This window comes from Schistocerca serialis, chromosome 1 (genome assembly GCF_023864345.2).
Source record: "Schistocerca serialis cubense isolate TAMUIC-IGC-003099 chromosome 1, iqSchSeri2.2, whole genome shotgun sequence".
Classification (NCBI taxonomy): Eukaryota; Metazoa; Arthropoda; class Insecta; order Orthoptera; family Acrididae; genus Schistocerca; species Schistocerca serialis.
Genome location: NC_064638.1, coordinates 353,395,813 through 353,423,201, shown reverse-complemented (window position 1 = coordinate 353,423,201; position 27,389 = coordinate 353,395,813). Strand labels below are relative to the sequence as shown.

The window sequence follows — 27,389 nt, the reverse complement described above, 5'->3', positions numbered from 1 at the left end:
TACCGCCTCGACATTCTCCGAGCTACCAAGGGAGCACACGTTGAGGTTTACTAATGTAAGTGGTCTTTTTTAAACTAGTGACACTAACCTATGTAACGGCATCAAATGTAAATTATTATGTCAAACGGTTATTCTGTAATAAATTGTTATAATCAGTGCAAGACGTTGTGCTCACCCAGTATAAAGAAGGCAGAAGGTTCTGAGTTTTTCCAGATAATGTGCTAATGGTTGGAAATGTAATCCACATTTTTTTACATGACGAACATCTACCTTATGGCAACAACTTCAGTTCGTTTAAACTGTACAGAACGACGAACGAAAGTCTAAATGCTTGAATTACAAGATGATTCATAACAGAGCTGTGTGTACCACTATCTCATCCACTTTTTTCTGTTCCAGTCGCGTACGGTCCGCGGGAAGAACGATTGCTGGTAAGGTTCCGTGTGTACTCGAATCTCTGTAATTTTATCTTCGTAGTCTTATCTTTTAGCGCCGTCCAGAGCGTGAGACAAACCATGCGACGTATCGCACCGTTGACTCCCTCCAAAATGTCTGTTAGCAGACCTCGATTACTTCTACGCAATGCTGCACACATACTGTTATGCCAAATAAGGATCATCAGCCTTACTTTGACCCTCGAAACAAGGTTAAAATAATCATTCTTCTATGTTATTAAACCAGTGTTTCCTACCCTGGGGAGATTATCAAGTACCCCCTGAGGGGTAAAATGAAATTTTCTGAGGCGGAAAAACAAAAGAACGCGATTGTGTTTCGGTCAAACAAAAGTTTTTAAAACCACTATTCTTTTCACAATTTTGTGAGACTGTTAATACTGATTACATAAGTTGGCAATTATTACATTTTTCCCCTAATACTAGTATTAACGAGTGGGACTATGTGGTGGAGGTTATAGCGTGTGAAACGAACGGGCGAACGTCATTTCCTCACTTAGTGCTCCCACTCTGTACATACTTTGCTGCACTTTGTATCATGCATCTACAATAGTAAAATTCATATATACAACACATATTCTTAAGCATATCATGGAAAAGCCCTCTCCGAGGTGTAGGTAGTTCCTGCAATTGGTTAGAATTTGTTTCATCGTTCACTTCGCAACAGATAAACGTACTAACTGATTGCATAACATGACAGTAACTATGTGATGGCTAATTCATATTATTATTATCAGTAGTAGTAGCAATAGGAGTAGTAATACTATCTAGCGGCAATGGTCATACTGAAAGCATTGTCAACCTGAAACGTTCCAGTTTCTGCCACTTTAGAAGTAAGGAACACAGCAATCACGTAGGCCTAAGTGTAGTACACATAAATTTTAAATGGGAGTGCAGGGTGTGGATGAGAGCAGGTGTCGCTAGGGAAAGGAGTGGTTCAGAGGAAGCATGTTCTGTAACAAGTGCCTATTTCTTTTCTGAGAAAGAGTTGTAGGTAGCACTTGTGATGCACCGAGAACTGTATCACCACCCTATAAAAAAGAAATAAGTGGTACCAATTGTTTCACTGACCCTTTGGTTTGTGGTTTAATAACACACTAACCAAATATTTATCGTTCGTCATTTTGAAAACAAAAAATTCTTTTTAATTCCAAAGTTTAGTAGGGCGCTGATGTGACTGTGGTGTGGGGAGGGGGCTTACTTCCTAATATATGAATGCACTCAAGCGTAATGGTTCAAATGGCTCTGAGCACTATGCGACTTAACTTCCGAGGTCATCAGTCGCCTAGAACTTAGAATTAATTAAACCTAACTAACCTAAGGACATCACACACATCCATGCCCGAAGCAGGATTCCAACCTACGACCGGAGCGGTCGCTCGGCTCCAGGCTGTAGCGCCTAGAACCGCACGGCCACTCCGGCCGGCTGGCGTAATGGTCTCAAAAAGCTTGTGAACCGCTGCAATAATTAGTGCTCTGGTAACACTCTCATTCTATCAAAATGTTCTCAGATCCGACCACTGCACTGGAAAACACGCAGTCACTACACCATCTACAACAGGGATACAATGTCTCCATCGTAAACCATACTGGTTAACAGTCTAAAGATAAAAGGAAAGAGGACGTACACATGAACAGGTGTCGATTGAGACAAATGGAATTTACTGTCTTCTATACGGCCTCGCCAAGGCCATCTCGTTGTTATCAAACACATTCTCCAGCTTGTTGATGTGTCCAAGTACCGAGTTGAGACCTTTCTCCGCGTAGCAAATGCTCACTCACTGGCTCACACCCTTTCTCACAAAAACTGAGGATCGTACACGGAACAATTAAAATCTCAGCCCCGGCCTACAGGACTCGCGACTACCGCTCTAACTTCATCAGGGCTGCCAGCTGATTCCCCACCTCGTGAGCTGCCAAACCTTGCACGAAATTACAAGGGCTGATCTATAAAGAATTATCATAATGTTTGTTTTGACAAAATACCTCTATTCATGCTCATAATTTTGATAGCCCTTCTCAAAATATTCTCCTCTTAATGTCCCAGCTTTTCTGCCAGTCTGCAGAGACATACTGGAAACTATTTCTGATAGGCTCTACTGAATCATCCCCAAAGTCTTCACTACTGTACCTGATGGTGGAAAATGTCTTCCACGAAGGCCGTTTCTTCAGGTTAGAGAATAAAAAATAATTACACACTGTAGGGAGGGTGACATATGCACTTCACATCGATTTTTGCATGATATTCAGCAATAACAATTGCAGTATGTGGCTGTGCTGTATCGTGGTACAGTATCCACCATTATTCCTGGTATGGACTTGCAGGTGTTGACAGATGTGAAAATTACCGAACTATCAGCTTAATAAGTCACAGCTGCAAAATACTAACACGAATTCTTTACAGACGAATGGAAAAACTAGTAGAAGCCAACCTCGGGGAAGATCAGTTTGGATTCCGTAGAAACACTGGAACACGTGAGGCAATACTGACCTTACGACTTATCTTAGAAGAAAGATTAAGGAAAGGCAAACCTACGTTTCTAGCATTTGTAGACTTAGAGAAAGCTTTTGACAATGTTGACTGGAATACTCTCTTTCAAATTCTAAAGGTGGCAGGGGTAAAATACAGGGAGCGAAAGGCTATTTACAATTTGTACAGAAACCAGATGGCAGTTATAAGAGTCGAGGGACATGAAAGGGAAGCAGTGGTTGGGAAGGGAGTAAGACAGGGTTGTAGCCTCTCCCCGATGTTGTTCAATCTGTATATTGAGCAAGCAGTAAAGGAAACAAAAGAAAAATTCGGGGTAGGTATTAAAATTCATGGAGAAGAAATAAAAACTTTGAGGTTCGCCGATGACATTGTAATTCTGTCAGAGACAGCAAAGGACTTGGAAGAGCAGTTGACTGGAATGGACAGTGTCTTGAAAGGAGGATATAAGATGAACATCAACAAAAGCAAAACAAGGATAATGGAATGTAGTCGAATTAAGTCGGGTGATGCTGAGGGAATTAGATTAGGAAATGAGGCACTTAAAGTAGTAAAGGAGTTTTGCTATTTGGGGAGCAAAATAACTGATGATGGTCGAAGTAGAGAGGATATAAAATGTAGGCTGGCAATGGCAAGGAAAGCGTTTCTGAAGAAGAGAAATTTGTTAACATCCAGTATTGATTTAAGTGTCAGAAAGTCATTTCTGAAAGTATTCGTATGGAGTGTAGCCATGTATGGAAGTGAAACATGGACGATAAATAGTTTGGACAAGAAGAGAATAGAAGCTTTCGAAATGTGGTGCTACAGAAGAATGCTGAAGATTAGATGGGTAGATCACATAACTAATGAGGAGGTATTGAATAGGATTGGGGAGGAGAGAAGTTTGTGGCACAACTTGACCAGAAGAAGGGATCGGTTGGTAGGACATGTTCTGAGGCATCAAGGGATCACCAATTTAGTATTGGAGGGCAGTGTGGATGGTAAAAATCGTAGAGGGAGACCAAGAGATGAATACACTAAGCAGATTCAGAAGGATGTAGGTTGCAGTACGTACTGGGAGATGAAAAAGCTTGCACAGTATAGAGTAGCATGGAGAGCTGCATCAAACCAGTCTCAGGACTGAAGACAACAACAACAACAACAACATGGACTTGCAAACTTTGCATTACATCCTTGCAGTACTGTCCAGTTACTGATGTATATCTAGGTACAACATATTGATAAACCAATCCACGAATATCAAAAAATTAGAGGACCATGACTTTTCCAGCAGGCGCAACCTCTTTGGCTTTTTGGAGGTTGATGATGAAAAAGATCTCCACACTGAGCTTAGCTGTTTGCTCTGAGGATCAATCTGCTGCAGCCAAGTTTCGTCAGCAGTGATTACCTTTGAAAGAAACCCCGGACCTTCCTCTAACATCAGCTACAAGTGCATGCAGACTTGCATCCGAATGTCCTTTTGTTGGGGGTACAGCAGTCACGGAACCCGCCGAGCACAAACGTGTCTTGTGTAAAATTTCCGTTACCAACTTGTGGGTGGCACCCAGTGAAATATTCAGTGTTACAGGGAGTGTTCGTAAGATTTTTCGTCCATCTTGTCTGGCAATGACGCAGCAGGTGTTTTTGGTTTCCTCTGTAAGGACCAGTAACTGGAGCTCCTTTCAGATTGATTGCCCCCCCTCTTGAAACAGTTTAAACCATGTAGATCTTTCCACGAAATGTATTCGAAATTACGAATACGGACGATCATCAGTTTGTATAATGGTATGGCGACAATGAAAATTTATTCCGGACCCGGCCTCGAAACCGGATATGCCGATTATCGCAAGCGGTGGCCTTACTATTAGGTTATCCGAGCACGCTCAACGGCCAGAACCAAAATTCCGTATGTCGTCAGCCACGTGTTTAAAACTTGCACTCGTACATTGACTGTCTAGCGGTTCTAGGCGCGCAGTCCGGAACCGCGCGACTGCAACGGTCGCGGGTTCGAATCCTGCCTCGGGCATGGATGTGTGTGATGTCCTTAGGTTAGTTAGGTTTAAGTAGTTCTAAGTTCTAGGGACTGATGACCACAGTAGTTAAGTCCCATAGTGCTCAGAGCCATTTGAACCATTTTTTTCGTACATTGACTATGTATATTCGCGAACAGGGGAGACATTTTAATTGAAAGTTGCTTGCCCGGTCTCGGCGAATAAATATTTATCCAGCTTAACATTTATTCGCCGACACCGGGCTAGCGACCCTTTCATGACAGTCAATTCAACTTTTCAACGTTGTGAGTACTTTTAGCTCATGATTAAATTCCTCATTCCATTTCTTAATCTCATTATCCATACATTCCTTTGTCCGGGACTGCGTGTTTGTGTTGCCCTCATCATTTCATCGTCATGCTCATCATCATCATCATCACCAACATCATCATCATCATGTGTGACAGTGGCTAGATTGGATTGTGTAAAAATTGGGACTTTGTACGGGCGCTGATGTCCGCGCAGATGAGCGCCCCACAAACCGATCATCATCATCATCATTATCCATGTCTCTTTTCCATACAAGCTTCTACTTTCATTTTTTCACTTAAAGTGAATTTTCACGGGCGTCCTCGTGCCCACGTAGTGTAGACAACGTTTAGTACAGGGGCATTGCTGATCGGAAAGCGGTTGTACTCACGCACGGCCATGTTAACATCACATGGTGCCGCAAGGCACTGTACCATCTCTCTTCTTCCATTCAGCAACGGTACGCGGGTGAAAAAAGGAATCTGCGGAAAAAAATAATAACCCACAAGAACGTATTTTGAGTTATTGAATGTTATATGTTTGCTTACCCGCCAAGTTAGCCGAGAGCGCTAACGCGGTGCTTCCTGGACTCGGGTAGGCGCGCCGGCCCCGGATCGAATCCGCCCGCCGGATTAACGACGAGGGCCGGTGTGCCGGCCAGTCTGGATGTGGTTTTTAGGCGGTTTTCCACATCCCTCTAGGTGAATACCGGGCTGGTCCCCACATCCCGCCTCAGTTACATGACTCGCAGACATTTGACACACATACGCACTTTTACATGATTTGCACTAGATGCAGACAGTTGGAGTACTCTGATTCCGTCCCTGGGGGTACAGGGTGGCGGCAAGAAGGGCATCCGGCCACCCCTTCAAATTAACATGCCAAATGCGATTTAACCACGCCAACCCCGCGCACAATACGGGACAATGGAGCAAGCTGTATATAGATAGAATGTTATATATTTGGTTAAACTTAAAGACAAGAATAAAAATACAATACGATAAAGCAATTTATATGGTAGACAACGAGTTCTAGCGAGATATAAGGAACCTTATTTGAAAACACAACAGATTACGAAGTTAGACTATTCTTGACTTTAATGGGGTTAGCACTTTCTTCCGCGCGATCCCTTCGTATTAAATAATACTGTGCGACAACGCTTTCGTTCAAATAATTTTTCAGTAGTTATGTTACTGTTCGTCTGAGTACAGTCAATGGGAGTGCAGCGTAACTAAGAAGATAAAAGCTTATCTCTCATCCCAATAAATTTTAATATCTAGCGTTGAGACGTCGCCACTGGATAAGCACTTGAGATAAGGTGCCACTCATCCTGCTGTAAAAATCCACTCTGAATTACTGACATACGTATCTTTGAAAACAGTAGCGAATGATAATACATTTTGGAGCTATCCACGAAAAGAATTATCCGCATCTACATCGATATTAGCACTGCCGATATTCTTAAAAATACTAAGAATCAGATATATCGATATTTAAAGCAATATCATTATTGGCAATCGACGTATCTAAAAAATCACAATCGACGGAAAAATATCGACGTACCGGCAAAGGAAAATATCGATTGCAGATTGTAAATATACCGCCAGTATTGATTTATTATTAGATATTCTGCTAATCAACGAGCTAGCAGCCTGATTATTCCCCTTAGAGCAAGAATTGAAAGGAAACGATGCACGTTCACGCTTGGCGATAGCCATTTCGCTAACTGCAGGTAAGTGACACGATAAAAGGTGTCGCTCGGCTTCGTCACATAACGGATTTGTTTGGGTTCCAGCGACCTAGCAGTTGCGGGGTGAAGTTAAACGTTGTAGTTTCGTGGTAGCACCGAGAGCAGATTACGTCAGAATTCCCCCTCACACGACTTGGCCCACCACAAAAACCATCCTTGTCAATTAGATTTTTGTTCATCAGTTTCACCAACTGTTTTGAAGGATGCCGATGTGAAGAAATAGCACACTGGTTGCATTAACAATTGTTTATTGACGCAGCTGGTGCATTATTTCTTCACATCGGACATGTTGTAATTCATTTCCCACCGCCCTCCCCCCCCCCCCCCCCCTCCCCCGTGAATCTCACTTCTTCTTTGTGCCATCTATACTTGCTTCACACAGAGAAGGCTGGACGTAATGAAAGCTCAAAAAGTAGTAAGACTCCTTTACATAGTGAAATTCAAATTATGCTCGACTACAATTTCAAGAGAACAACTTAAAATATTTACCGAAAATTGCGAAAAAACTGTAATACAAAATAAAAATATTGGAGCTCGATATCGCCTTTCGGTATCGATATATTGGCGAAAGAAATGTCGCCGATACGTAACTACATATTTTGGAAAAATATCGATATATCGATATTTTATGAACAGCCCTGATAGCAAGCTATATTGTGTTGCGTGGCGCAGAGTACTTTGGTACCACTGTCACTTCCCTCCTTTCTTCTTGAAGACCGAATAGTCCACAGCAAGAGCGATTGTTGGCAAACCTCTGTGCGAACTTGAATCTCTCTAATGTTACCTTCATGGTATTTTCTCGAGATATAAAAAGAAGCAATATATTGGTTGACTCTTCTGTGAACGTACGCTCTAGGAACGTTAACAGTAAAAGATATCCTGACACCCAATGCCTCCCCTTCAGAGCCTGTCGCTAGAGTTGGGTGACGCTTTCGAGTGTACTAAATGAACGTGTGAAGAACTGGGCTGACCTCTGGATCTTCCCTATTCCCTTTATTTAATTCCATTTAGTACAGATTCCAGACTGGAGATCGGAATAAAACGGCACTAACAAAGCTGATGCAGATAAACATCAGCCTTTTGTACGGACTAAGCTACGTAAGTATTCTAGGCATTGATCAGTGATTTGGATGAAATCAGACACGAAGAATTGATCCACCTCGTAATTTTCGAAGTCCGCTAGCTAGATCGACATCCTTGCCGTCTTCATGGCAGAGTTAGTTTTATCGGTCTGGAAGGAAATCACACTCATTCGATGCAACCCTTCTATGAAATACGGCAGCTTAGTGCTCGAATCGTACAAGGAACGATACTATCCGACTGTTTGTGTTCAGTTTAAAACATAGTTGAAGAAACATTAAATAAACATAGGCTCTAGAAAAAAATGTTGATTGTGTTTTGAAAATACTGTCTCCGGCGGAGTTAAACTGTCGATACGGATATCATAAAGAAATTATTATTAGCTCGTTGGATGAATTCTTCTGAAACGTGACCCTTGTATTTACTAAAGCGCAAAACATTACTTTACAACATCACACGTCGCTTAACAACAAAGCTTCAACTTCTAGAAAAACAGCGAGGCGCCGTTTTTCAATTAAAAGGAATGGTCGGATACCTTCCTTCAGGAATCATCTGACAATTACATGAAGTGATTCGGGGCAGTGGGGGAAATTTAAAGCGTGTCGTCCTCAGCTCCCACCAGTGCAGTGCTTGCCCACATGGTAAGTTCGGCAGTAACTTCATCTATGAATCCTAGTCGGCAAGAAGCTAGTTCCGGCCTGTTCAGAGAGCAAAGTGTAGACGTTCTTGATTCGTCTTGCCGGAAAGCACGTGTTTTCGTTTCTCATGCACACTATTTATTGCAATTTTTTTGCTTTCATAGCTGGGCTTTTTATTAGTAATCGACTACATTTGTATTTTTAAATTTCTGAGTCCCTGTAGACTACCTACGTACAGCACGAACTTAGACTATTTAGCTTACATATCATCATCATCATCATCATCATCATCATCAAATTATTGTCACAAGCGAAATCCTCTCTTCATGTTGCTCTTTTTTATATACAGTAAGCGTATACTGTACTCCTTACCTCGTCCAGGAAGCTTTTTGTGCGTCCTCGTATTGTTTCCTCCAACGAATAGCTTCTAACACTAAGAATCTGTTACCCTTTAGTGAGTGGCTCACAAATTTAATTTCCGGTTGCTGCACTACCACAAGCAGACATCTACGTTTATTCAGTTTGTTTTTAGCACTGTCCTATGCTTTTGTTATCTACCCATAATGATCCGGTAAGTTTTCTTCGCCGTAAGGTATCGATTGCCTGACCCCATTGCTTCCATTATTTTGTAGCTGACCAATATTCCTTGCTGTGTAACAACGTGCTGTAGCTAAACATTGTAATAGTAAATTCATCGTTATCGATTCTACGTTAGGTTGAAAGCAAAATCTTTGCTACTGCTTGATAACTTGTTCTGTAGAAAATCCTATATTCTGAGGCCAATGTAACTAGTTTTCCAGACGTCTTTCCGACTACGAAGGAAAAAATAACTGGAGACTATGGGAATACCGCTGATGAATAATGACTAAGATTCATGAATAATGACAGAGACGTTACAGTGTTTGAAGCAGTATCGAACACCCAACCGAAACTATCAGAAGCAATGTTAACAGCATATTTTTAAGAAAACTGAAATATCGTGTTCGGCCGTCCAGCGACCGTAACGTACGTATTAAATCGCCTATCCCTTGAACCAAAAAGAAATGATAGACGAATTAGAAATACTGGAGAGGAACTAGTCAAAAAGCGACGACAAAGGAAATGTTGTTGGCCGGCCGGTGTGACCGAGCGGTTCTAGGCGCCACCGCTATGGTCGCAGGTTCGGATCCTGCCTCGGGCATGGATGTGTGTGATGCCCTTAGGTTAGTCAGGTTTAAGTAGTTCTAAGTTCTAGGGGACTGATGACCTCAGACCTCAGAACCTCAGTTGATACTCATCAACACCCGTCAGCAGCTGAAGGTATTAATATATAATTCTAATTTCCTTCTGTATGGTGTCCTGCACTGATAGCTTGTCATGTTTTGTTGTGACTGATCGTTCTTCTTTTGCGTCCTACGGGCACTGCACACAACACACACATTAATGTACTTTGTGTAGTTTCGTTTGTTGTAAACGCCTTTTCACTCCGCAAAGCGCGGTGAGCACTATGAGTCTTCAATAAACAAAACCCACTGTTGGTGGCACAGAGTTACCGAAATATGTTCGGATGAAAAAAAAAAATATACCGGTATTTTTGCGTAAAGGCGGAACCTATAACGTATAGCTTAACTGCAAGACCAGAAGAAACAGCTGCAGATCCAAAATACGGATAGTAAGCGAAATACTTTAAGCACCTTGGTATTCGCCAATAGCTAGACAATAACAGTCAACTTCAGAAGACGAAGTGACTAAAAACAGGGAGGGGACGTACTTCCCAGTAACAATCGCCGGCTGCAGTTCCTAGGAGAGGAACTGCCACATCACGGCAGCAATCCGGCAACCGTGACCGGCGTATCTAAAGCTGGCGACTCGTCTCAGTGCCAGCGACGAGCGTAATGGAACACACACGACGTGAAAATTTTACTGCCAGCCTTGCTGGCAGTGCGGCAACAAGCGTGGCCAACACGCGTCCATTATGGCGCGTCGAAGCGATTTGGCACGCCGCGGGGACGGCGGAACACGGGGAGCAGGGTCGCCCCACCCCAGGATCTCAAGAGAACACAGCCGGGCGCTGTCGCCGCCTCTGGGACTAATAACGCGTACAGAAGAGGCGCTACAGTCTCGGCCGCGGGACTGTTTGCTCTTGTAAACCTGCGTGAAATTACGCCGCGCGGATGGCACGTAAAGGAACGCCGAACTCGGTACATAGAGTCGGTCCGGCGGAAATCGACGCAGCGCATTCACGATTTATTAGTCCGCTGTTAGCAGAGGGAAGGCAGAGTGCGATACGCGGACGATAAGCGGCTTTAATTGTGGTCCGGAGGTGCTGCGCCGGCCGGAGAAGTAATGGACGCAATTTCACGGACAGCGGAGCCCGGCCGTACTTCTTCCTTTGTTCGTCTTTTGTCGGCACTCAAATAGGCATGCACTAACTGGCGCGGCGAAGATGTAAAGCATAGCGCATAATTCATACCGCAAACACTGTTCAAAGATGCTGTACCGGCGTGTGAAGCGATCGTAACAGTCACGCTATAACTTGCCTATGCAGGAAAGTCGTTGCGTGTCGCGCGGAAATCTGCGCAGGGTTTAGAACCGCGCATATAATAACATAAAAAATATAAAAATATTATACGAGACTCGTTTCAAAATTTCTGCACCTTGTAAGATAGAATTGAAAAAATAGTATTGGTTAAAAACAGTTTTTTTTTATTTTTCAACGACGCGTTTCGCCTTATGTAGGCATCTTCAGGTTATCTAAATAGAAAACAGAGAACAAATACATCTATTTAACAATCGCGATCGCGTTGTACAGACTTGGATAACCTATATGCATGCATAAACAGCTCACCTATTGAAAATATAAACAGATCATCTACTGAAAGAGAAAATATCTTAATTTGGTATTTCTTAAGAATCCTTTAGTCAATGTAGCCAAAGGGCATCGTCGAATATATCAGGCCAGCATTGCCTTCCTTAAACTCGGTAAAAACTAGAAATATAAAATAGTAAAATCATTACCTTTTCTAGATGGACGCGAGAGGCACCAAGATCTGCATAACGCGTTCCCGTTCACAGGAGCGAGTAACAGTAAGATGGGGGCTCAGGCAGTAAGTAATTTCAAATAAAGAGGCCGCACATATAACACTCATAATTTATCTTACAAAATACGTTTGCAGGGCTGCAATATAATCTCCATTCTTGTTATGACGACTTCCCAACGTTATGGCAACTTCTGTATTCCAGACAGGGCACCTTTCATTGTTGAGAAGCTTCATAAGTTGCGTCAAAACGTGTTCCACAGAGTTGTTTACTCAGTTTGGGAAACGAATCAAAGTATGGTCGGCTCATATCAGGACTCCATGGTGAATGGCGAAGTATCAGGTTTATTCGGAAAGTAAGGAACGATCGGCCGCGAAGTGGAAACCGCAGTCCAAATCTGATGAAGTTTTGCACCGGTGTGTTGGGCAGTGTCTCTAGTATGTCCGTCGATCGCGTTACGTCGTTCTTTTCAGTTCTGAGCACACAGGTAGCACATAAAGATACCTAGAACAATAGTGTCTCCCGCCAAGCACGAGGGCCTGGTGAGAAATTTCGCCTCCAGCTATGCAGCCAACATTGCAAAACTGTCGTGTGTTTTCTTCTTCGAGACAATTCTCAGCCGCATTCTGCAGGGGCAAAGAAGATGCCCCTGCATCGTTTTCAACTATGAAGATAACATTTTTGCCCAGACAACGAGCTGTAGGCCAGTGTAGAGAATTGGAGGAAAGCACTGGCGGCTGACTTCTATAACGAGGGCACTAGAAAGTTGGTACAACACTACGATAAACGTGTAAGTCGGATCGGCGACGATGGAGATAAGTAGCTGGAAGTTGAAGCTAACTGTAGCAAATAAAACAGTTTTGATTTTCACTGCGGTTTCCATTTCGCGACCTATCGTTTCTTACTTTCCGAGCAGCCCTCGTGTTTCCCATCCGTATTTGTCGAGTGTGTCTCACTGGTAGGGCAATACTCGGCCTTATATTTTACGTGCAAAATGAGGGCACCAGCTGCAAGTACATTCTTTGACGATTCCATATACAGCTACATGTTCCCTCATAATATTGTGGGTGAGATGCTTCTGAGATGGCTTGAAGGTAACGCGTATACCACCTCCAATAGAGCGAAGAATCTTTCTGCAGGGTGTAAAGTACAACTGTTTATGAAGAACCACAGTGGTTTAGGAGAAGTCGAGACAAACAATCTGATAGAGGATACTTGTGGTCTATCAACATAGAAAACAACCCCAAATTGACAGAAAAGTTTTCTGAGTACGATATCGCGTCACAGGGTAAAAAGAGATCTGTACTGGAGAAACCAATGTTTCGGCCATGGAAACAGTGGCTTTCTTCTGGTTCTACTCAGACACAGAAGAAGGCCACTATAACCATGGCAAAAATGTATTTTCCACTGTAGCTTCGCTTTTACATTATAACGCGGTAACGTACCCAGTAAACGTTTACGTTAGCTGACACCGGCCGCGAACCCTCCGCAATTGTACACACATAAAGAAAACAAAAATTTGCATTACGTCGGTTCCGAGAGTTCCGGAACCTGTACAGAAAATTGGAATGGAACCAACATAAACATCATTTCCGCCCGTTGTATTTCTCATGAATAAGACACATTGCATGTTGTACCACCATACAGCGAGACCTTCAGACGTGGTGGTCCAGATTGTTGTACACAGCGGTACTTCTAATACCCAGTAGCACGTCCTCTTGCATTGATGCATGCCTGTATTCGTCGTGGCATACAATCCACAAGTTCATCAAGGCACTGATGGTCCAGATTGTCCCACTGTTCAACGGCGATTCGGCGTTGACCTTTCGGAGTGGTTGGTGGGTCATGTCGTCCATAAACAACCCTTTTCAATCTAAACCAGGCATGTTCGATAGGGTTTATGTCTCGAGAACATGCTGGCCACTGTATTCGAGCGATGTCGTTATCCTGAAGGAAGTAATTCACAAGATGTGCACGATGCGGGCGCGAATTGTCATCTATGAAGACGAATGCCACGCCAATATGCTGCCGATATGCTTGCACTGTCGGTCGGAGGATGGTATTCACGTATCGTACAGCCGTTACGGCGCCTTCCATGACCACCAGCGGCGTACATCGACCCCACATAATGCCACCCCAAAACAGCAGGGAAACTCCACCTTGCTGCACTCACTGAACAGTGTATCTAAGGCGATCAGCCATATCGGGTTGCCTCCAAACACGTCTCCGACGATTGTCTTGTTGAAGGCATATGAGACACTCATCGGTGATACCAATCCTGAGCGGTCCATTCGGCATGTTGTTGGGCCCATCTTTACCGCGCTGCGTGGTGTCGTGGTTGGAAAGATGGTCTCGCCATGGACGTCGGGAGTGAAGTTGCGCATCATGCAAGCAATTGCGCACAGTTTGAGTCGTAACACGACGTCCTGTGGCTACACGAAAAGCATTATTCAACATGGTGGTGTTGCTGTCAGGGTTCCTCCGAGCCATAATCCATAAGTAGCAATCATCCACTGTAGTAGTAGCACTTGGGCGGCCTGAGCGAGGCATGTCATCGACAGTTCCCGTCTCTCTGTATCTCCTCTATGTCCGAACAACATCGTTTTGGTTCACTCTGAGACGCCTAAAAACATCACCAGGAAGGAGGTACACGGCTCAATAGGCGCTACTCATGCATGGTTGCTTACATCTTTCGGCGGATTTGGGGACATCTCTGAACAGTCAAAGGGACTGTGTCTGTGATACAATACCCACAGTCAATGTCTATCTTCAGGAGTTCTGGGAATTGGAGTGATGCAAAACTTTTTTTGATGTGTATATTAAGCTAAAACTGGCCTACAAGTGCCACCCAAGCTATAGCGCAAGTGTGCAGCGTGAGTTTTTAACATCCTCCCACCCTCTTACCCCGCCGGCTTCGTAGTGCACTTGCAACTTCCGGGCAGATTAAAACTGTGTGCCGGACCGAGACTCGAACTCGGGACCTTTGCCTTTCGCAGGCAAGTGCTCTACCAACTGAGCTAACCAAGCACGACTCACGTCCCGTCTTCGCAGCTTTACTTCCGCCAGAACCGAGTTCGAGTCTCAGTCCGGCACACAGTTTTAATCTGCCAGGAAGTTTCATATCAGCGCACACTCCGCTGCAGAGTGAAAATTTCATTCTGTAAAACTGACGTTTGTGTACATGCTACCTCCCAATTTTGTGGATTGTAACATCGTAAAATTAACAGTTAAATCGTTTTGTTCGTCTTAATACAAAATGAATTGGAAACCTTAAGTAATTTTTGTACAACTTGTTCGAAAGTCTTCCTTTCATTACCCTCTAGACGAATGAAAAAACTGGTAGAAGTTGACCTCGGGGAAGATCAGTTTGGATTCCGTAGAAATGTTGGAACACGTGAGGCAATACTGACCTTACGCCTTGTCTTAGACGAAAGATTAAGGAAAGGCAAACCTACGTTTCTAGCATTTGTAGACTTAGAGAAAGCTTTTGACAATGTTGACTGGAATACTCTCTTTCAAATTATAAAGGTGGCAGGGGTAAAATACAGGGAGCGAAAGGCTATTTACAATTTGTATAGAAACCAGATGGCAGTTATAAGTGTCGAGGGACATGAAAGGGAAGCAGCGGTTGGGAAGGGAGTGAGACAGGGTTGTAGCCTCTCCCCGATGTCATTCAATTTGTACATTGAGCAAGCAGTAAAGGAAACAAAAGAAAAATTCGGAGTAGGTATTAAAATCCATGGAGAAGAAATAAAAACTCTGAGGTTCGCCGATGACATTGTAATTCTGTCAGAGACAGCAAAGGACTTGGAAGAGCATTTGAACGGAATGGACAGTGTCTTGAAAGGAGGATATAAGATGTACATCAGCAAAAGGAAAACGAGGATAATGGAATGTAGTCGAATCAAGTCGGGTGATGCTGAGGGAATTAGATTAGGAAATGAGACACTTAAAGAAGTAGAGGAGTTTTGCTATTTGGGGAGCAAAATAACTGATGATGGTCGAAGTAGAGAGGATATAAAATGTAGACTGGCAATGGCAAGGAAAGCGTTTCTGAAGAAGAGGAATTTGTTAACATCGAGTATAGATGTAAGTGTCAGGAAGTATTTGTATGGAGTGTAGCCATGTATGGAAGTGAAACATGGACGATAAATAGTTTGGACAGGAAGAGAATAGAAGCTTTCGAAATGTGGTGCTACAGAAGAATGCTGAAGATTAGATGGGTACATCACGTAACTAATGAGGAGGTATTGAACAGAATAGGGGAGAAGAGCAGTTCGTGGCACAACTTGACAAGAAGAAGGGACCAGTTGGTAGGGCATGTTCTGAGGCATCAAGGGATCACAAATTTAGCATTGGAGGGCAGCGTGGAGGGTAAAAATCGTATAGGGAGACCAAGAGATGAATAAATTAAGCAGATTCAGAAGGATGTAGGTTGCATTAAGTACTGGGAGATGAAGGAGCTTGCACAGGATAGAGTAGCGTGGAGAGCTGCATCAAACCAGTCTCAGGACTGAAGACCACAACAACAACAACAACAACAACCCTTCACAGGAAAGGTCAATTTACTGATATTAAGGAAAGTCGGGGGCATAAGAGGGCGATATTAAAAATGTCGCGCCGTGGGCATGTGCTGTAGCTTAGGTAAGTATTGTAAGCCAATTTGACGTTGCTTTCCCCTTTTAGAGACACGCGTCCTTTATCAAACTATTCGGCTCAACTTCTTCTAAATCACTGTGTTACGTTGTAAACAGTTATCGCTTATACCTTATATATTAGGAGCTAAGATCAGATGTTTCCGTAAGTACCTGGATTTGGGGAAGTAATTGTGGTCTTATCATACTTGAGCCAGGAACTCAATAAGCCGGAGGTTGACAGAAATAAAATCTTAATGAAATGTGGGCACTTGTATGTACTGCAGTAAGCAAATTTTTGGAGCTAGAGGGGTAGAATCTGAGTGCAACCTGAACCAAATGGCAATTCTCGTATGATTATCACTGAAAAAAAAAGCAGAAGAGTACAATGGTTTAGAAATGGAAAGGCACATTCAACAGTACACTGAGGTGAGTAACATTGTGCGATTCATCATAATATCGTGTCGAATCTCCTTTTGCCCCGCGTGGTGCAGTAGCTCGACATGGCATCGACTCAACAAGTCGTTGTTGAAAGCCCCCTGCAGAAATACTGAGTCACGCTGCCTATATAGCCATCCATAATTGCGGAAGTGTTGCCGGTGCACGATTTTTTGCACGAACTAACCTCTCGATTATGTCCCATAAATGCTCGATGGGATTCATGTCGGGTGATGGGTGATGTGGGTGAACAAATCATTCGCTCGCATTGAGCAGGGATTCTTCAAACCAATCGGGAATAGCTGTCGCCCCGTGAAATGGCGCATTGTTGTTTCGGAACACAAAGTCCATAAATGGCTGCAAATGGTCTCCCCCTAGCCGAACGTAACAATTTCCACTCAATAATCGATTCAGCTGGACCAGGAACCCAGTCCATTCCACACATACACAGCCCACACCATTATGGAGCCACCACCAGATCACTGAGCGAGGTGGCGCATTGGTTAGCACACTGGACTCACATTCGGGAGGACGACGGTTCAATCCCACGTGCGGCCATCCTGATTTAGGTTTTCCGTGATTTCCTTAAATCGCTTGAGGCAAATGCTGGGATGGTTCCTTTCAAAAGGCACAGCCGACTTCCTTCTGCATCCTTCCCTAACCCGATGAGACCGATGACCTCGTAGTTTGGTCTCCTCCCCCAAATCAACAGCCACCATCAGCTTGCACAATGCGTTGTTGATAACTTGGGTCCATGGCTTCGCAGGGTCTGCGGCACACACTAAGCGTAACATCAGCTGTTACCAACTGAACTCGGGACTCATCTGACCAATCCACGGTTTTGCAGTCCTCTAGGGTCCAGCCGATACGCCCAAGAGATCGCGCAGGAGAGGCGCTGCAGACGATGTGCTGTTAACAAAGGCGCTAGCGTAGGCCGTCTGCTGCCGTAGCCCATTAACGACCAATTTCGCCGCACTGTCCTAAAGGATAAGTTCGTCGTATGTCCCACATTAATTTCTGCGGTTATTTAATGCAGTTTTACTTTTCTGTTAGCGCTGAAACTCTATCGCTGCTCTAGATCATTAAGTGAAGGCCGTAGGCCGTTGCGTTGTCTGGGTAATGCCAGAGATTTGGTATTGTCGGCGCACTCTTGACACTATTGATCTCGGAATATTGAATTCCATAACGATTTCCGTAATGGAACGTCCCAAGCGTCTAGCTCCAATTAGCATTCCGCGTTCAAAGTCTTAATTCCCGTCGTGCGGACGTAATCATTGCGGAAACCTTTTCACACGAATCACCCAAGTGCAAATGACACCCCCAACAATGCACTGCCCTTTTATGTCTTGAGTACGCGATGTATGTGTGTATATCGCTATCCCATGATTTTCATCACCTCAATGTAAATCTCCAATTAACACACATGAAATTCTTTAGTTACTTATATAAACACTAGTTACCAACCCAGGACAGTTAGAACTTAGTGCATAAACTGTACAAAATTAGGAGTCGATCCATGGGCAATAGACAAACATAAAACGTAAAATGACGGTGCAGCGAAATGATTAAATGAGCGAGAGACAAGAGATGAGGATGTCGTAGTACACGCCACTCTACTGAGTACCGAAGTGGTGCAAATATCCGTATGACGTGACGGAACGACACAAAGTTGTTTGCATCAGTGAACATACGTTCCTGTTACAAATGTATAGGTGTAGCGTGAGACATGCACCTAGAAACGCATTTACCGACGAACGTCTGGAATGAAGTAACTGTACTGTCATCGTGTGCTTCAGCAGTCAATAAACCCATCAACATCACAGCAAAATGCATTTGGCCGACCACCACAAGGCGCTCTCAGCAAGCAATTTCTTTTGCTTACCGTGTTGTTTGCTCGGAATGTGAGATTTCACATTATGAGTTGGTATTTGCCTGGAGGCATGCGACCTTTTCTTGTGCATCGGTAAGTTGACGTGAACGTGGAGCGAGACGCGAGAGACGCGTTGCGCCATACGCAGGGTGCGCCCAGCAAACTTGCACCTGGTGCTTCGTTACATCTCGAATACGACGAGAGTTTCTCGATAGCTCTCCATTTATTCCATGATCGTGGTTCGAGACTCCTGGTGACGATATACTTACAATATATCGATTACAATTTCCTGCGAGGAGGTCGTACTACTTAACGTCTCAAGCACCAGCATTCGACTAGCATCTAGAGAATTCTGGTGGTTGTGATCTGCATGTATAACTTTGCGAAATATTTGAGCATAACCGCGATACTGCCAGCTGCCTCGTTTGTTGCCATTAATCTTGCACATTGTACAGTAAATTTAACTAATCTTAAATCTCACGCAATAGGGATTGCTTAGTACATACTACCATGTACGTGTAACCCTATACCTAAACTAGCTGCAACAGACCGAGTCGCTGCTAATAGAAGAATTGTCCGTCTCCAATTCACTCTTCTCTCCTCAGACGAGATGTTATCCTGTAATCCCTCGTAACATCCAAAGAATGCTATGTTCCAGTGGGCATCTCATTGTATTTTACTTTTTAATTTTATTAGCTTACGGAACAAGCCCATACAGCCGTCTCAATAGTAGAATGTCAATTATGACCATACAAACGCAAGGACAATACAACACTCAGTCCCCTAGTGGAGAAAATTCCCGACCCGTCCAGCAATCGAAACCGAGCCTCTTCTATCAGAGAAAAATCTCATACGAAATCTACTTCTGCAGGAGGTTTGAACGCAACGTAAGTATAGGTCTCTAATCTCGTGTTACAATGCATCACGAGCTAACCAGTTTAGTCTTTCGCAGAACAAATACGCAATTTCACCAACCTGCATCTGATGAAGAATCAAGAGGCTTCGAAATGCGTTGTGTGTAGCATAGGCTTTAGTGACTGACGAGTTCTTTGCCCGTCAACATCTTTCACAACACATAGCGACTGATGCATAATAACGCTGTTATTAAACACCATTCTGAATCTCTTATCTTGGTCACTTTCGACCTTCATTTGAGTAATAACTAATGAATATTTAATTAAAAGCGTCAAAGGTACCTAACAATCAGCACTACGATAGCCAGAGAAAGAGAAATTTAACATAATGTACAAGGTGCTTATCAATATGACAGACAGAAGATTATGCCGACCTACAGCTGCGAATACACAGCTATTCACGAAGCAGTTGCACGTGATATAATGTGGACATGGGACCAGTGTAACACGCACGCTTCTTTTCGCGACAGGATACTATGATACTACGATTTCTGCTGAGTGGTACACCAGACGACGACAGTTTCCAAATGGTCTGTCAATTAAAAATGTGAAATCGAGTGACTTCAGCTTCCGTAAGTCCTGTCAATGTCTTTTTGTAGGTATTAAACTAAAAAAAGGGAGCGCTCTGTTTTTGCGTACAACTTGAGATATTAAATTATGAGTAAATTCGTTTTGATTTTATTCCTGCCACACAGTGAAAGATCTGTCAACATATCAACTTAATTTTTCAATAAAAATTCATTCACGGTTATCGCTTGTTTCTTGAGATACGGCATAAATTCGAATAGTCTCTTACTGAGGTGCTGACCAGTATATAAAACGTTGCCTCTATTGGTAATAAATGACAAATCATAGCTGAAAGTGTACAATACTCCACAACTGATGAAATGGACAATTTTTGCTTCCGTGCAGACCCAGCAGTGATGCTCGGGAGTATCTCATTAAGAGTAACAGTGCTTTCATACAATTCTCCAAGTAGCGTCTGTTTTCCGATTAGCCACATCCACGATAGTATCGTCTCAGAAGAAATGAAAACACAGCTGGAAAATTAGATTTTTAATGAAGCGAGGCGCCCCATCCCTACCCGTGCTGATAACGCTGCCACTACAGGCGCGTCCATCAATCATGCAAATTGTTTCTGTCAAGATCCTTCATCAGCACTTTAAGATCAACACACCTAACAGCGCCCCATCACAGAAAAAAAAGGAGGAGGATGCGAGAGGAAAGCAATCTAACAAAAACAAAGGAATCACTGACACTTCTCGATTGGCTGACGATATTTATAAAGCAACAGTCGGCTACAGGGCACGCACAAGGCGGCGACGCGAGAAAAGGAAACGAGGTGCTAGATTTACTATATCCCGAGTCGGTTTTACGCCAGTGATGCGATGTATGGGACATTCCCGACGCGCTTGTAACAAAATGTGGCGGTCGGCGCACAAAAAACCGCTCGTACGTCAATGTCTAGTTTAAATTCGGCAGTCCTTTGGAGCCCGCTACACGCGCCGTCCAGCTCACGCACGCACTTCTCTGCATGGTTTCCTCTCGTTCTCTCTTTCGTTTCTCCGTTCTTTTCTCAGCACTGTTTCACAACAATGGTGTCCTCCACGTAGCGGTCTTTGATAATGGCCACAGTGATGCCGAATGCACTTTAAACACAAGTATTTACTAGCAGCATTGCCTGCCACAGGAACATGTTCGATAAATAGTGTTGTTTGGTCACGTATGTTTCCACCCGTTTCAATGAAATGAAGTTCGAGATACACAACAAAAGGTCGTTACTGGTACACATGAAGCAGTAATGATTGTTCACTACAGATGACAGTTCCATGCGATTAAAAATTTCCGCCAAGGAACATCAGGTATCAATTTGGAATGCTTGTGGAATAATTGACTCGGGTGTAGCATTGAAGAAATTGTAGTTTTGTAAAAGTGACAAATGCGACATTGTAATTTTATGCCAGGAGCATTGCAAGAATGAACGACTTTATGGAAAGATACGACATAATACAGCCACGTGAAAGAACACGGATAACAGTTACTTTCGATAATGAGTTGTAAATTACGGTAGATTTCTTTTACACAGATGGGATGCGAAAAGATGTTAAGCCGCGTGACTTCTCTACGAAAATGAACACGTGCGCAGTCTCAAACACAACAGAGTAGTACTGTTGACGAATTGTTCGTTGCGTGTCGATAACACGACGCACTCCAGATTCGTGCCGCTTCACAGTAAATACCAGCGCGCGGACTTACCGAGAAGGCGCCTGACTTCGGGCTGGCTGAGGTACAGGTTGAGATTCCCGGAGCACAGGTCGAGGAGGAAACAGCAGACGAGAGAGCAGGCCAGCCGCAGGCGGCCGGCGGCGCCCCGGGAGGCTTCGGCGTGCAGAGCCATCGCCGCGTCACATCACAGATGACAGCCACTCGTCGCCGCGTCGCGAAACCAGCACGGAACACGCGTCGCTGCGTAGCACTAGCCCCGCCCGACCGCCATAGCTTTGCCAGACTGACTGGCCTGCGGCCACAGACTTGGCGCGAGCCGGCCTGCCGTCTGCTTGTTGGGGGAGCCCTGGTGGGGGGGACGCCGCGGCCCGAAGGTCGGCGGCGACGCACGAGCGCGCACGATCGCTGCGCTCCACGCGCGCTTGCCCGCCGCGCCGCCTCGCAGCATCCGTCCGTAGCACAGAGCGAGGTGAGGACTGAGCAGAGGAACGCCTACCTGCTTGCGCGTTGCTAAGGAGATTCCACGCTCACTGACTGGCAGCCAGTTGGTTAAGTAGATCACGGGCCCCGGGTACTTGGTACGTTATCGTGACCTACGTTTTGCTAGACTGGCAATAGCAAGGAAAGCGTTTCTGAAGAAGAGAAATTTGTTAACATCGAGTATAGATTTAAGTGTCAGGAAGTATTTGTGTGGAGTGTAGCCATGTATGGAAGTGAAACATGGACGATAAATAGTTTAGGCAAGAAGAGAATAGAAGCTTTCGAAATGTGATGCTACAGAAGAATGCTGAAGATTAGATGGGTAGATCACATAACTAATGAAGAGGTATTGAATAGAAATGGGGAGAAGAGGAGTTTGTGGCACAACTTGACTACAAGAAGGGGTCGATTGGTAGGACACGTTCTGAGGCATCAAGGGATCACCAATTTAGTACTGGAGGGCAGCGTGGAGGGTAAAAATCGTAGAGGGAGGCCAAGAGATGAATACACTAAGCAGATTCAGAAGGATGTAGGCTGCAGTAGGTACTGGGAGATGAAGAGGCTTGCACAGGATAGAAAAGCATGGAGAGCTGCATCAAACCAATCTCAGGACTGAAGACCAGAACAACAACAACATGTTACTCTATGAGCGGTTTTTAATTTGTAAACACCAAACTGTAGCAACACTTTGTTTGTATACTATACATGGTGAGCCAGGAAGAAAGGTATGTCCTATGTACTGTACATATGCCCTTTTCTTAACCTATCCGACAAACAGCTGTTTGAAAATAACGGGCGCCAACAGTACTAAAAGTACATACGACGTCGTGTTGTCAAAGGAATGTCCTCCAAGTATTCTAGTACGACAACTTGAAGGAAATCAAGATACCGTACTCCATTAAGACTGTCATCTGAAACAACTAGATGATGAGTTGCTCATCAATAATACTGCACCACACATTCTCTGAGATAAGCCGTCGAAAATTTGTTCCCACAGTAGCGTACAGATCTTTCTCTATCGACACGTCAAAGCTGGGGTATTATTGATGGCATAGAATTCACGCAATGTGGTCAGATCAGCAACACAGTAGCTGCCTACAAGAGCTGCAAAATGCATCACAGTTCACGGTGTACTTGTTGAACATATTTTGTCAGGAAATGTACACAATTAAACACAATATCATATCGTAATATTTTAGTACCATCGCCTTCGTTTGTCCTGTTCTCATTATTTTCGCTAGTTTTCTCGGAAACACTTCAGAACAGGACATACAGGGTGTGTCTTGCCAACCCGAAAGGTTGCAGTGTTGGTGAGCGGGGAGGGGGGTTTCGCAGTTGCCTACTCGGAGTTGGTGCCACAGGAACAAACTATCAATAGCCAAATTTACTAAAAAGTCCTTGAAAGGCTCCGAAACCGGATGCTTCGCGTCAGGAAGGCAATTAGTGGAAACTGGTGACTCCATCACCACAACGTACCGTCTCGTACCGTCTTTATTGATTGCGAATTCCTGATCAGGCACGATGTGGCAACGCTGCCCCAACCTCCACACAGTCCTGATTAGGCGCTAACGGACTTGTTCCTGTTTCCTCGAATAAGGAGAAGCTCAAAGATCCACATCTTGGTATCGTAGATGCCGTGAAAGTCGCCGCGACGAGGTGTCTGAAGGAGGTTTCAGAAAACTGTTCTTTACGGATTTATTCAACTTTTTTCCGGACACATCCTGTATGTTCAGACGATGTTTTTTGTTCAGAATCACTAATACTACCTCCCCTCACAGAGTGTACATTTCCTCCTGATTCAACCTGTATATATCGAATTGCCACAGAAATAAATAAATAGATATATGTATATATTCTTGATGGTATTATGGTTCTGTCGTTGCAACGACAGAACCAAAATATGCTCAAGAATTATAAAGCAACTACGGACGCTATGGCCACACAAATGAAGAAGTAAATAAATATACATGTATGTAATCTTTTTCCGAGTTGTTTTACAGCTCATTAGCTCGTTTCTAACGACCATGTCTCGAAGCAAATTTTTTTCATTGCACATCCTACTCTGCTTGAATTTTTCATTCTGTACAGGGTCTTCCTACTTCTTTTGCATGGAGATTGCTAACACACATGAAAAAAAAGTTTTGCATCACCCCGCTACAGTCGCAGGTTCGAATCCTGCCTCGGGCATGGATGTGTGTGATGTCCTTAGGTTAGTTAGGTTTAAGTAGTTCTAAGTTCTAGGGGACTGATGACCACAGATGTTGAGTCCTATAGTGCTCAGAGCCATTTGAACTCCTTTTTTTTTTTTTTCTTTGCATCACTTCGGTTCCGAGAGCTCCGGTACCTGTACAGAAAATTGGAATACAGATCAACATAAACATCATTTCCGCTCTTTTTATTGCTCATGAAAACCACACATTGCATGTTGCACCACCATATAACCAGACCTTCAGAGGTGGTGGTCCAGATTGCTGCACACACTGGTGCCTCTAAAGCCCAGTAGCACGTCCTCTTGCGTTGATGCATGCCTCTATTTGTCGTGGGATACTATCCACAAGTTCATTAAGACACTGTTGGTCCAGATTGTTCCACTCCTCAACGGCGATTCGGCGTAGATCCCTCAGAGTGGTTGGTGGGTCACTTCGTCCATAAACAGCCCTTATCAATCTATCCCAGGCATGTTCGATAGGGTTCATGTCTCGAGAAAATGCTGGCCACTCTATTCGAGTGATGTCGTTATCCTGAATGAAGTAATTCACAAGATATGCACGACGGGGACGTGAATTGTCGTCTATGAAGACGATTGTCTCGCCAGTATGCTGCCGATATGGTTGCACTATCGGTCGGAAGATGGCATTCACGTACCGTACAGCCGTGACCACCAGCGGCGTATGTCGGCCCCACATAATGCCACACCAAAACAGCAGGAAACTTCTACCTTGCTGCATTCGCTGGACAGTGTGTTTAAGGCGTTCAGCCTGACCAGGTTTCCGCCAAACACGTCGCCGACGATGATTGAAGACATTCGTGACACTCATCGGCGAAGAGAACGCGACGCCAATCCTGAGCGGTCCATTCTGCACGTTGTTAGGCCCATCTGTACCGCGCTGCATGGTGTCGTGGTTGCAAAGGTGGACCTCGCCATGGACGTCGGTTTGAAGTTGCGCATCATGCAGCCTGCTGCGCACAGTTTGAGTCGTAACACGACGTCCTGTGGCTGCACGAAAAGCGTTATTCAACGTGGTGGCGATGCTGTCAGGGTTCCTCCGAGCTACAATCTGTAGGTAGCGATCATCCACTGCAGTAGTAGCCCTTGGGCGCCCTGAGCGAGACATGACATCGACAGTTTTTTTTCTGTCTGTGTCTCCTCCATGTCCGAACAACATCGTTTTGGATCACTCCGAGACGCCTGGACACTTTTCTTGTTGAGAGCCCTTTCTGGAACAAAGCAACTTTGTGGACGCCATCGAACAGCGGTATTGACCGTCTAGACATGGTTAAACTACAGACACCATGAGCCGTGTTACCTTCTTCCTGGTAGAATGACTGGAACTCGGCTGTCGGACCCCCTACGTCTAATAGGCGCTGCTCATGCATGGTTGTTTACACCTTAGGGTGTGTTTTGTGACATCTCTGACCAGTCAAAGGGACTGTGTCTGTGGTACAATATCCATAGTCAACGTCTGTCTTCAGGAGTTCTGGGAACTGGGGTGATGCAAAACCTGTTTTGATGTGTGTAGTAAGTTTTCCAGCCATCACTCATCCCCCCCCCCCCCCCTCAAAAAAAAAAAAAAATGGTTCAAATGGCTCTGAGCACTATGAGACTTAACATCTGAGGTCATCAGTCCCCTAGAACTTATAACTACTTAAACCTAATTTACCTAAGCACATCACACACATCCATGCCCGAGGCAGGATTCGAACCTGCGACCGTAGCAGTCGCACGCTTCCAGACTGTAGCGCCTAGAACCGCTCGGCCACCTCGGCCGGCTCACTCATTCCCATCTCATCACATGTCCATACCATTTTAAACGCCGTTTTTCCACCTCTTCGACCCTGTTTGTGGGGGACCGAGTGAGGTGGCGCAGTGGTTAGCACACTGGACTCGCATCCGGGAGGACGACGGTTCAATCCCGTCTCCGGCCATCCTGATTTAGGTTTTCCGTGATTTCGCTAAATCGTTTCAGGCAAATGCCGGGATGGTTCCTTTGAAAGGGCACGGCCGATTTCCTTCCCAATCCTTTCCTAACCCGAGCTTGCGCTCCGTCTCTAATGACCTCGTTGTCGACGGGACGTTAAACACTAACCACCACCTGTTTGTGGGACTTGTCATTCGTTTCCTGATTTCTCTCCTTTGGATGTTCTCTCGCCTTAAAGCTTTACAACTTTGTCCAAGAAAATCCATAACAAATGAGAATATTCTTCGAAGAAGCACCGAAATGTCACAAACATGAGACTGTGGGGTATAACAGAGTGGAAGTATGCGAAGTAAACAAGTGATAACACATCAGTGTCAGACACAGTGCAGTTATAGATACAGGAAGACGACAGAGACTAGTTTGAGCTCGAGATCATGAATGTGTTCCCTGAGAGAGAGATTTTCATTTATCTTCAGTTTTAAGATTTTAAAATGAACAATTTCACTGATCTTTTGACTGCCTTGTAATTAAGAGGATTCACTGCTGCAAGAGCTTGCGTCACAACCTATATGTACTACATAATAACCAATGAAAGTGTTTTGTTTGCATGTTTTAGTTTCTTTGTTTTATAATATTATTGCCTCAGAATTTTAGTTGCGCTTTGTGTCGATCGAGCAAGGCCGTTCGCTTATTTTTTCAACAGCCTTCTAATTGGTTTTATGATATGCACCATGACTTCCTCTCTTGTGTCAATCTGATTATCTCAGAGCAGTACTTAACCCAATTGTTTGTTCTACATATTCCTGTCTCTGTCTTTTCCTGCAGCTTTTACACTCTGTGGCTCCTTCCAGAAACGTGGAACATATTTCTTGATGCGCGAGTAGATGTCCTGTTCTCTTTCTTGTCACAGTTTTCTGTAAGTTCCTTTCCTCGCTCATTCTGCGGAGAACGTCCTCGTTTCTTATCTTATCAGATCACCTAAT

At 44.2% G+C, this 27,389-nt stretch overlaps 1 protein-coding gene across 1 annotated transcript in view; it reads right to left on the bottom strand.

Moving 5' to 3' along the window:
• Nucleotides 1-22,061, bottom strand: part of LOC126470088 (tyrosine-protein kinase Dnt-like) — a 567,460-nt gene extending 545,399 nt beyond the window's left edge. Inside the window, exon 1 of the mRNA XM_050097627.1 lies at nt 21,818-22,061. Within this exon, the coding sequence (XP_049953584.1) occupies nt 21,818-21,959 (142 nt within the window). The 5' untranslated portion in view covers nt 21,960-22,061. The remainder of the gene's footprint in view (nt 1-21,817) is intronic.
• Nucleotides 22,062-27,389: the final 5,328 nt, after the last annotated feature.